The sequence below is a fragment of the Amblyomma mixtum genome, chromosome 3 (genome assembly GCF_055824585.1).
Source record: "Amblyomma mixtum isolate Tamu chromosome 3, ASM5582458v1, whole genome shotgun sequence".
In the NCBI taxonomy this organism is placed as follows: domain Eukaryota; kingdom Metazoa; phylum Arthropoda; class Arachnida; order Ixodida; family Ixodidae; genus Amblyomma; species Amblyomma mixtum.
In genome coordinates, this window is record NC_143014.1 from 366,975,284 (window position 1) to 366,987,511 (window position 12,228).

General features: G+C 47.5%; 1 protein-coding gene across 1 annotated transcript in view; it reads left to right on the forward strand.

Moving 5' to 3' along the window:
* LOC149356678 (uncharacterized) overlaps positions 1-12,228 on the forward strand; it is a 106,551-nt gene that overhangs the window by 11,674 nt on the left and 82,649 nt on the right. The window contains exons 2-3 of the mRNA XM_089576405.1: positions 2,694-2,883; positions 10,939-11,034. Coding sequence (XP_089432531.1) covers positions 2,694-2,883; positions 10,939-11,034 — 286 coding nt within the window. The remainder of the gene's footprint in view (positions 1-2,693; positions 2,884-10,938; positions 11,035-12,228) is intronic.

The following is a 12,228-nucleotide window of genomic DNA, read 5'->3' on the forward strand; positions in this document are numbered from 1 at the left end:
TTTCAGTGCCCGGATGACTGGATTTCAGTGCCCGGATGACTGGATTTCAGTGCCCGGATGATGGCTCTCGGTCTCGGCGTGACGTCACCACACTGCCGACAACGGGGGCTAAAAGCATTTCATGCTTAAAAATCGGTACGATGGTTGTGTAAATAGTTAGGCGACGACCCACGCCTGCGGAGAGTGCGTACCGGGCTTCATTCGCTTTCGGTCGAAGAGCAAGTCCTCTGCGCCCTCCGGTTCTTCGCGACCGGGAGCTTCCAGGGGAGCGTCGGTGCAGACCGTTTTATTGGACGCCAATAAAGCACTGTGAGCCGCTGTGTGAGGGACGTCTCCGACGCGCTTATCGACGCGGCTGTGCAGAAGCGGTGGCTCGCTTTGCCCACGACTGCGGCCGAGCGTGCGTATGTTGAGGAGCGTTTCCTTCTGCGCGGCGGCATCACAGACGTCGTGGGATGCGTCCACGGGACCTACATTGGCGTAAAGGCCCCTTCGAAGTCCAGCCCTGACATGGTGAAGGCCAACTATTTCACGAGGAAGGCACATTATGCATTGAACATTGCAATCAGTGAAAAATAATTGTTCTCGCCAAGCCCTTTGGGCTACTCTACAGCACAGTGCCAAAGTCGGTCCCAGACTCTTTTGGCGAAGACTGGATCCGCCGCTCACCGGTTCCACAGAACAATTCATAACATGCCAGGTACCTTAAGAGAGGCCCACAAAAAAAATAAAAGGTGCCCAGGCTTACCTTGGTTAAGCCAAGAATGCGTAGCATATTGCGCGGTCTTTTTTTTTTGAGGGCGAGGTATTGCTTGGCGGCACTCGATTTTCTCGGCAAGACGTCACGCGCCGGCGCAGCGCCCCTAGCGGGAGGAGCGGGAGTCAGGTGGTGGCTGCAGGCGCGCGACCGCGCGAGTTGGGGCCCAGCTTTTCCTCCGGCTGTCGTGACGTCACGTCACGTGGTTGCGCTCAAGGTCAATGGTGGCTGCCCGGCCGCGCTCAAGGGCTGAATTGAGTGATTGCAATATGCATCGCATAAAAGTGGGCTCCTCGGCAACGGCGAAATCGAAAGTTGCAGATGGCCACTTGTTTTTTGTTTTTTGTTTTTTTATTCGAGAAGTCTGCCATGAGGCATAAGTTGAGAAAAGGGGGAGTGGAATGTAGGTTACAGAAAGTTAAAAGAAGGAGTGTAGACCAGTTTCGGCGAGGTGCTCGCATAGGCTGCTTGTGAAGTGATTGTCCATAGTCCACTTGTTAATCGGGCCACTGCAGAGCACTCACCACTGTGCTAATTAATTAAATCCGACGAATGAATGTCATCTTTCGCACAAACCTCTCACTTGCATCTAAAAAGTATAGTCACAATGCTGCTGAATCGGGAAGATAACCGCCACTGCTGACCAAAAGCCGGTGCGATCTCATTGACAACGAATTTCAGACATCTCACATTAACGCGGTATGCATGTAATGAGCAGATGCATGCAGTTCATTTCAGAACACGGCATAATATTCAAGCGATTCTGAAAAAAACGAGTTTTCTCATTCAACTAACGCGAAATTCAACTTGCGATGAAAAAAAATGTGCAAAAAAAAAAGTTTCACCATGCGGGATTTGAACCCACGCGCTCCCATTGCCTGCCGACTCTCCGGAGCGACGCGTTAGACCACACGGCCACAGAACAGCGCGGAGTGGTACACCTCTCTTTATTTTTTTTTTGCGGACTACTTCCATAGCCTTCACAACGTTGCACATGTACCTCGTCGCCATTGGCGGTAAGCTGATGACGGGCGTTGGTAGCGTTCCCTCGCGGTACAAAGCAAAATTTTATAATGCATAAATCACTCCAAAGCGCTTTAAATCCAAATCTTGCACACTATAAAATGCCTATAAAGGTGTATTAAGTGCATTATAAAATTCAACAAACCTCGTTTGTCTAATTGCACACGCAGTGCACTTGGTGGAGCGACACACAAATGAAAAGTGCACCGGCGGTTGGCTCACGTGACCCGTTCTTTGTAGACCGCCCAAGAAGCCGATGAGGTGGCGCCGATGTGATGATAAAGCACGGATTATATCCAGATAACCCAATGAAGTTTGAGGCGTGACGAGGGTGGGATTTTGTCCTGCTACCATTAGTTCACTCATCTGAGGGCGTCGCCAGAGCTCGGGAAGATTCCGAGTTTCAGCAAACTCGGGCCTTCCAGCATAGCGCCCCTGTTCGCCTGTTCTTGAAACCAGAGCTTAAAGCAGCCGCTTCCCCTCATCCCTTCAGGCATTCCAGGCCACTGGCTTGCGTGACGGTGCCAAAATAGATATTTTTTTAGAGCGCCCGCAATCCCCAAACTTTTTCTATCGACTGTACTAGCGATGTTTATCTTGACTTAGTGTGAGCCATTGTGGCGGCAATTGGACCATTAATTGTAACGCGATACGCAAATATCACCAACAAATAACAGAACACGCCGCTAGAGCACTCGAGACGGGAATCAAGCGTGAGGGCGTCTTTTAAGACCGAGAAGCTCCTTTCACAGAGCAGCACGGCCCCGATGGGGCAACCGAGTTATCCATTTAGCTGCATGTCAAAAGGGTAAAAGTTCTTCCAAACATCTTTTCATTTTACGTGTCGTGCATCGCTGCGCACTCTTCGGCTGCACAGAGCCCACTGATGTCCACGCTTTCTGCGCGTGTTCAGCGCTATCGACGTGATTGACTGGGACACGTTATCACGGTACGTACTGAACCGGGTGGCCGCTGCCGCTGTCGGCGTACTGGGCTCCGTGGCGCTGCTGCTGCTAACCATGGTGGGCCCTCGCTGGCTGCCCGACCTCCGCCCACCGGCCGCCCGCTGCATCGCCTGCCTGGGAGTGATGCTTCTGCTCCAGGTACTGTGGGCGCAAAAGGCGACACAGACAGAGAAACGGACAATCAGACACAGACAGTCGGACGGACAGACAGACAGACAGAATTATTAGCCTCCCCTTTGTATCAGGGTGGTGAGAACTGTCACCTAGCCATTAATTTCAAGTGTGCTCAATATTTCTCGATTAGTGCCAAATTTCTTTCTATATCTAAACTACTCTCTTAACCTTCTCCACAAATACTCTAGTCGTCTCTTGTTTCTGCTTTTTAAAAATTGAGCATGTCCTGGCAATTCCGAAATCGTTGTGCTTCGCGAATCTCTGCGGCGGCATCTTGCACTGAGGGCTGGAGGGCCTTGCCCTGGATAAGAAAATGTTCTGTTATTTCGCTGGCTTGCATGCAGCAACTGGAAGCGTCATCCGTGCAGTCAAATTCTTGTCAGTAACACTTCGCCCTCAAGCACCCAGTCCTGACCCCGAAAAGAAAGCCAATCGGTTTGGAATTTGCAAGAAGTTTCCCGTTTTAATCTTTGAAATAGGCGTCCTACAGAGCTTAAACTTGGCTTCAGCGTTTCAATTTGCCAGTGAGTATTTTCTGAGGATCGTACTTATTGTTTCTAAGTTGTCTTACTACCGGTTTCTTCCCTTTGGCATTTATATTCATTAAGAAGCGGTTTAGTTCTTCGCCTCACTGTAGTATCGAGACTGCATCTGTATAAGCACCTGAAAATTTTTGCCACCAATCGGTTCTCACTCATATGTCTCCACCGTTCTTTATACTGCACCTTACTTTATGCCTCACTCGCATCGAATGTTGACCACCCCATATCTCCGTGAACTGTTTCATTAGTAGTGTTTCCATGCGCCTCAAAGACCTCCTTAAAGAAATGTCCTCTGCTTTATTTGAAGTGCCGAATTTGTGGCAACGTCAAGTCCGGTACCAGTGCACCTTTCCAGATCCCCCGAACAGCTTCATATTTGTCAGAACCCAATAGCACGCGATTCTTCATGACAGCTGCGCTTCTTTTTGCTATATTTATAATTTACGCTCTTTGACCTCGCTTGTAGTGTCTGCCATCGTTTATCTATATGCCATGATACTTGTAAGCTCTAAATATAGGTAACTCTGAATTTTTTTTAGTGTGATCGTACAAGCGTAATCATTTAAAATAGTGACTCCCGATTTTCCAGCTCTTAATCTCGGTCCTGGAGCATCGGCCTCTTCCCCACAAATATCAGCGAAGTCTGCTAGAAGAACGAAGTTATCGGCATTTATGAATCCCGCAATGCGACTTGTCTCCAGTTGGCCCCTTCGCCGCCACGACACAGTACACCCTAATCAGCTCGTTTCTATTTTCAGTTCAATCGCCCTGATGCAGAACATGAATACTTGTGGCGATAAAGTGCGTCCTTGCCTAAGTCGCTTTTATCTGTCACTCATTCTGCACCTTCCATTTCCTGCCAATTCATAGCTTTCTTGTTCTCCTTGAAAACTGCTTTTAATAAACATATTAGTTTACGTCCGCACTCTCTTTTTTTCAAAAATAGTCATAACAGCCTTGTTTCTCACATTGTCATTAGCCCCTTTTATGTCTAAAAATGCCACCCACAGTAGTCGTCTTTCGCGTTCCGCAATTCTGATGCATTGGGTGACTGCGAACAAGTTGTTTATTCTATGCCCTTGTCTGAATCCATTCTGCTGTTCTCCCAAAACCTCCACCTTTCAGTCCTGCCCATCTCCGATTACTCCCTCTTTCTGAGCGCCTTCGGAACCCTTAAAAAGTCCAATACTTTATCAGCAAGTGGCCAACCTGCTGTTCCGCCCAACCCATGGTTAAAATGGCTGCCACCCCGTTGGAAACCCTTCTTGCGTCCTCCTGCTTGAATTTTCTTGTGGATTTCCACTACCTAAAACTGCATTGCATGTCCCAGCTTTCTGATAACACGGTTGCCAGCACTGCATCTTCTACACGGGTACCATGGTAACACACTTCTCGTAGGGTGCACAGCGCGAACCGCACCTATGGAGTCATTGGTCGCAGGTCTTCCAATCCCCTTGCTATGGGCTTTGGCACCGCTGCTCTTTTCCCCCTGAGAACGTCGTTCAAGCTTCCAGCCACGACGACAAGATTTTTGCATGATCAATGACTGACTTCCAGAAGAGGGCAAATACGGGCTGGTTGGTACTTACATGTTTTACGAATTGGAAAAACAGCGCAATCAAAGACGAGACACAAGAGAACGACAAGACACCAGCGCTGACTAACAACCAAATGGTTTATTGCTACAGGTGAGGTAGCATATAAATGAAATGGCACAAGTAAAAACACAAAATAAGTATGAGAGAAAGATACCGCACAACCACACAACTTGACTAAAAAAAGGCACCTCACTGATTAAGATACCCAAGTTTCTTTGATAGTAGATTTTTCGATGGGCTGCTGATACAGGTGTTACCTAGCTTTTTGATATGGTAAGCCTCCGAATGAGCCTTGTGGTCTCATCTTTATAACGGGAGATGATAGTGGTCCGACTGAGGTGCGCTTCGCAATCTTCACACTCAGCACAGTGCACAGCAAGATGGTTTCTGCGAGACTTGTTCTCTATATATTTTGCATGTTTACGCCGTCTATCGTTGATGCATCAGCCCGTCTCACCGATGTAGCCTGCGAAAGATCAAGGGCACCGATGCGGGTCTGGCAGAAAGAAAAAGAGCAGTGTGCATCCCGTATGTGCACAAAGTTTCGCACAATCTAAATGAGGTAGTGAGCAAAGGAGGCATTAGGCTGGTTTTTTTAGCCAGGAATAAACTTAGCGGAATGTGGACGAGTGTTAATGAGGATGGAAGCAAAAAAGGCTGCCAGAAGAAGCACAAGCGGAAGTTTGTTCAGTGTCGTGATGCTGTCGTTTACAAAATCCCGACCTCCTGTGGCAGTTTCTACATCGGTGAGACGGGACGATGCATCAACGATAGACTGCGTGAACATGCAAAAGATATAGAGAACAAGTCTCGCAGAAACCATCTTGCTGTACACTGTGCTGAGTGTGAAGATTGCGAAGCGCACCTCAGTCGGACCACTATCATCGCCCGTTATAAAGATGAGACCACAAGGCTCATTCGGAGGCTTACCATATCAAAAAGCTAGGCAACACCTGTATCAGCAGCCCATCAATAAATCTACTATCAAAGGAACTTGCGTATCTTAATCAGTGACGTGCCTTTTTTTAGTCAAGTTGTGTGGTTTTGTGGTATCTTTCTCTCATGCTTATTTTCTGTTTTTACTCGTGCCATTTCTTTTATATCCTGCCTCACTTGTAGCAATAAACCATTTGGTTGTTAGTCAGAGCTGGTGTTTTGTCGTTCTCTTGTGTCTCGTCTTTGATTGCGCTGTTTTTCCAATTCGTAAATGGATCACTCCACAGTCCCTCCCGACAGTGCTGTAAATTTTACTCGTGCATCGTCCCTGCGTAATTTTATCTCTTGCATCTGCGAATAATCCAGTCCCCCGCCATTATAACACTGTCGCTTCCGGTCTCCTGACCTCGTTTACGTGCGCTTCTTTTGCCTCAGTCTTTTTTTCACCTTTGCTTGCCCTTGTCCTTCCCTTGCCCAGCGCCCCCCTCTCAACCAGTGAGGCTCGGCGGAATGAGGGTTTTTCTTTCGCGCCAGTTTCGGGACTCCCCGTAGGTCTCTTAATTCTGAAAAAAAAGAAGACAGCACTGCCATTCGAGCAAAGCATTTTAACTGGTTGCGTTACCCAGGAAGTTCAATATTTTTTTTTTTGCTCTGTGTACGATAAGCCCGATGATATTGGGTACAAGTCTACAAGGCACGGGAAAAGCGATCTATGTGCAGAGATGCCGCGATTTCCAGAGATCACCTAATTTGACATCCATGGTAGCAACACCGCTCCTTGCGTTCCAGTGAACGTAATTAGGATGATCCTGTTACAAGGAACTGTTTAACTTGCAAGTAATGCGGTCGAAAGCTGTCGCCATTTTTATGTCCTCGGAGAAGTTTAATCTTCTCGAGCTCACATCTATTCCGTGCGGGACTACATTTTTTGTCTGCTTGGCATGCAGTCGCCGTATGCGACAGAGCTTGAAAGAAGGCGATTTTGCTCGATGGTTTCGTGTGACTGGGAAATCTATTGAACGAGTCTGAAAACCTTCTTTGTAGGCTGCGGGTTTTCGAGGACCTAGTTCTTCCCCGCAAGGCAGTTGTTTGGTGGTTTCGAACATTTCGGAGAGGCTGAACTTAATTGAGAAACAAGAAAAGGAGCCCGCGTAAGGCAACTTTGGGCAAAAATAATCGCGTAATATATCAGGACTTCGAAACAACCCTACTGATTAATTGCTTACTGTCAAAAATGGTACACGTTCGAGTCAAAAAGGGCCGTTATGTTTCCCTGAAGGCTACCATAATCTTCAACAACTGACCGAAAGCGTACGAGTGCTAAGTGGCTCTAAAGGATGGTGGCATTCATTGGAGATAGGTTTAGCCATGCTGCTGAGATGGCTGTAGGCTGAGGTCAAGTATACCAGTTTGAAGTGGAAAAAGGACGCCAGTCAACGATATAAATTTTACACTATGAAGCACCAAGCATAATCCTAACACAGAGCTGAAATGGCAGCTTGGAAAAGTGGTTGTGTCGCAACACTACCTCCAAAAAATACCCGTTATGAAATTCTTCGCCAAGCTACAGGAATGAAACAGTGCGCTTGCGAACAGAGCAACATCAGCTTTCAGTTTCTGGAGTGTACTTTTGTAGACTATAGTTAGATCTGTGTATATATGTACTGTAATAAGGGAGTAATTACTCACTGACATCCACCCGAGTGCAGCCGTACGGCTACAAAGGTAAGCTATACAGCTTTCTCAGAAACTTCGTAGTTAAAGGGAAAAAATGAGCAATTACTCTCTTATTACCAATCTACTCCACCTTGGGGGATTCCCCTAAATATTTGACCATATATGTAGTCTTTGTCAAAAATATACAGCCCAAGGTCCTTACTCCCAAACCGTGTAGCGGAGCTCTTAAGCACGTCTGACAGTCCTAAGCTTGGAAGGGTGGAGGACTTAAGTTCCTCCCGCCTTCGTCAGAATAGGTTCCCTGAGTGTGCACGAGGAGCCGCGCTGCAGGGCTCAGAAGCAGACCCCTTGGGCTGTGCACTTTCGACAAAGACTGTATATAGGTCATACACATTGCAGTCATAACCTGGCAGCAAGAGAATATTTTATTTCTTCTGTGGTAAAAAATATCAGGCCCGGCAGGGGGTTTTCAAGGAATGAAGAGGCCGCACAAGGGTGAGCTTGAAGCAATTCATGAATACGAGGTCTGTTAGAAAAGTATCCGACCTTTGGCCGTTGAAAAAAAACTTGCATAACTGGAGCGTTGCAAACCTAGTCATCTTTAAAGTACTCTACTTGGGACTCCACACACTTCTCCCAGCGGTGCTGCCATTGTGGGAAGTATTCCGAAAAGGCCCTTTTCGGAATGGAGTTTAGCTCAGCTGTCGTTGCAGCCATAATGTTCTTCCTTGTCTGAAATCGCGCTCCTTTCAATGGCCTTTTGATTTTGGAAACCAGCCAGAAATCGCAGGGGCCATATCAGGACAGTAAGAAGTCTGTTGAACTACAGGAGTCTGGTTTTTCACCAAAAAATCTGATTCGAGTGCGAGGAATGTGCAGGAGCATTGGCGCGATGGGTGCGCCAATTTCCTGTTGTCCTCAGCTCCGGGTTGTTGCGCCGCACAGCATCACGTAGGCAACGGAGGACATCCCTGTAGTACTCTTTGGTCATTGTTTGACCCTGTAGAGTGCGTACTCGTGGTCTGCCACACAGAGGGTGTCAAAGAAAGCAGTCAGCATCACTTTCACATTGATGCGCAATTGCCGGGCCTTCTTAAGTCTTGGTGACGTGGAATGCTTCCACTCTGACGACTGGGATCTGGTTTCCGGGTCGTACCTGTACACCCAAGACTCGTCACTAGTGATTATGATGTTGATGAAGTCGGGGTCACTGTTTGCGGAATCCAGCATGTCCTGTGAGACTTCAACACGAAGCTGCTTTTGCTCCACCGTGAGCAGCTTCGGCACGAATTTCGCCGCAACTCTCTCCAAATCTTCGGTGATAATGGAATGTGCGGAGAAATTGCTCATGTCCACCTCTTCCTCCATTTCTCGGATAGTCACGCGACAGTCCCGCATCACCATAGCGTTCAATTCGGCAATGACCTGGTCATTTTGGCATGTTGATGGCCGATTGGAGCGTGGCTCGTTCTCCACCGATGTGCGGCCATCTTTAAAACAATTGTAACACTGCTTAAACTGTGTGCTGCTCATAGCATCTTCACCGAAAGCCGTCTGAATATTTAGAATGGTTTCCACTCGGCTGTCGCCAAGTTTATGGCAAAATTTGTTGCAGTAGCGCTGCTCCTTTCACTTCGCCATTTTCCTTGCAATAAAAAACCGACGAGAGCACTGCACACTGCCTCACTCAAACGCTGCTTCCCAGCGACTGACGCTATCGGCAGGTGGGAAAAAATTCATGCATGCGCATGAAGGTTCAAGGTCGCCTGATGCAAGCGCGCTTGTCTCATATCCATCAGGTGTTCGCAAAAAAAAATAAAGTCGGATACTTTTCTAACAGACCTCGTATAAGTAGAAAGAGCATTTTCAGAAACAGTTTCAACAAATGCACAGATCAGGGTGTTTCATGTGCGCAAGTGTCGTAAAACTTTTTTCCCTTTAGTGTCAAAGCAATCATGCGATCGTCAGAGTCACGAAAAAATTTTGCTTGCGTATCTTGCTTCTGCATAGCTCGTTGCCGTAGCAACTGCGAGGCCAATGTTAACCCTATTGATACCTACTGCGCTTATCTTGCTTGTGCATAGATCGTTGCCATAGCAACTGTGACGCCAAACAAGCAAGAATTTGGCCCAGGGCCACCCCTGAAATTTAACCTCGGCCGATATGAACCAAAATCAATGTCCAACCATAAATGGGCATGCCCGACACGACGGCGAGCTTCAAATTTGACCAAAGTTATTTCCAAAAATTGGGCATGTGCGACCACATGAATTTGGCCTTGGCTGATCTGGGCCAAATCGATGTCCTGTATAATTCATCGTGCCCGACACGAAGGCCACCTTCAAATTTGACCCTGGAATTGCCAAAATTTGGCATACTTGACCCCCGGAATTGGACCTTGGACGATTTGGACCAAATCGTCCAGTAACTAAGGAGCCTAGCAGTAATAGTAAAAGGCTAACTATTCAATATTATTTAACCAGTCTGCTAGTTAGCACGTCTTAGCTGTATTGTAATGTACTGCACCGATGGGAATGCTGTGCCGAAAAAAGCGTTCTCCTAAACCAGAAAGCCTGTTTTTAAAAATTGTGTAAGGTCTTAGGTGCATCTTAATACCACAGAATACGCTGCTGAAAGCCTCTGCCTGTGGGGAAATTTTGCGTTCAGCAACGAAACCAAAAGCCTCAACTGAGGATTGTCAGAAGCGCGGCATTGAGCCCTTGAAGCACAGTTATATGCGGCTGATGTCACAATATCGCTCTCGAGAAACAGCACCGAAGTACCACGGGCTCCACGGTGTCACCTTGAGAGGATCGTGGAGTTTCTGCGCAGACCGCACCACGGTCTCTGCTAGCTTTTGCTGACAGAGCATCTGCTGGAGGGCTCGGAAGAGCTCCGTACCGGAAACGGTTGTTTTTAATATGCTTTAGGGCTGTATATTGCAAACATCTATTTTGATATTCATTTTCCGCCCCCTAACACTGATAGACACCGCCAGGGGTGTACATGGGATGGAAAACAAACAATAGTAGTCGCTGGCTTCGACATCAATTGCTGGGCTCCCCACTGGCAGAGAGGCATATCACATAACTGGAACGAGAAGATGTACCAAATAGCGCCTTCGCGCTTCGCCAGAAGCTGCATTTACCCTGAGAGAATTTGTGCGCACACAGCAATTCCGACATCTTACATGTACGAAACTTAACGTGATGCTGCATTGGCGTCCTGCTCGTGTCGATGAACTGAAGTGCCTGTGCCTGCCGCAGGGTAGCGAAGCCGTCCCAGCGCAGGCGTCCGCTTTCCTGCCGATATTCCTGCTGCGTTTGGTGCAGCTGCCCTGCCGTGTTGCTACACCGACGATGGTGAGTATTTTGGAAGCGAAAGCTTCGCTACTGGACCTGCGCGGACCGTGCAAATTCGACCTTTCAACTGGGTTAGAGGTCAGACTATGAAAAAGAGAAAAAGTAATTGAATCAATATCTATGACTTTAAGGGCCACTCAGCGAGACCACTAGGCTATCACCGCAGCCAACACGCCCAGTTTTAAACTGCACTACACTCCCGCGCTGTGCACTGGAGAGCGTCGTCTTCATCAACGTCCATCTGCTCGTCCCACGGCACTGCCTGCTCACAGTCATCTTCTGCGCAGCACAAATCCCTGCTTTTGCTCCGATTCTAATATAGTAAACATTCTCCGTAGTTTTTTTTGTTTGTTTGCGCTTCTTTCATTGTGCTTTGAAGAGTATGGGCGGGGGGGCTCACGGGGAAAGAGGGTGCATGCGGTATGTTCGTGGCTTTTCCGTTGCGAGAAACAATTGAATGCCTGAGTGCGCTGCATTTATTCAAGTCTTCCGAAAATCGGTTTCGCGGATAGTGAACACGGTTAACTGCAGTTGATCTGCAATGCTCTTTTGCGTCAACAGCGTTCACATAAAGTGTAATTAGAAATAGCAGTGCTTAGAAAGAACAACATAAGCAAATCACCAGCGAAATGCTTAGATTGTCGGAAAAGATACAAAAAAACGTTAAATAAAAAATGCAGAGACTGGGAGGGTCAGGCAACACCCACAGGAACCTTTCCTCGAGACGAAACAAATGTGCGTTCCTTTCTGGAGAGAATTTTCTAGTAAATTGAAGAGGCGCAGTTTGAATCAGGAGGATCTTTAATTGAAATTTTCTCGGCTATGAATGCGTCTGTTCCTGCCGGAGAACATACCAAGAACTAGACACCGAACTCATTTTTACTTTGAATAGAGTATGGGTAGAACTGCCGTCAGTTTTCTTTCAGTATATACTGACCTGAAAGACGCGGGTTCGATCCCGGCCGCGGCAGTCGAATTTCGATGGCGGTGAAATTCTAGAGGCCCGTGTACTGTGCGATGTGAGTGCACGTTAAAGAACCCCAGGTGGTCGAAATTTCCGGAGCCCTTCACTACGGCGTCCCTCATAGCCTGAGTCGCTTTGGAATGTTAAACCCCAATAAACCAAACCTTTAAGTATACGTCTTGCAGCTGAGTGCGATGTTGATTTAAGTATACAAGGCGTTCGACGCTTAT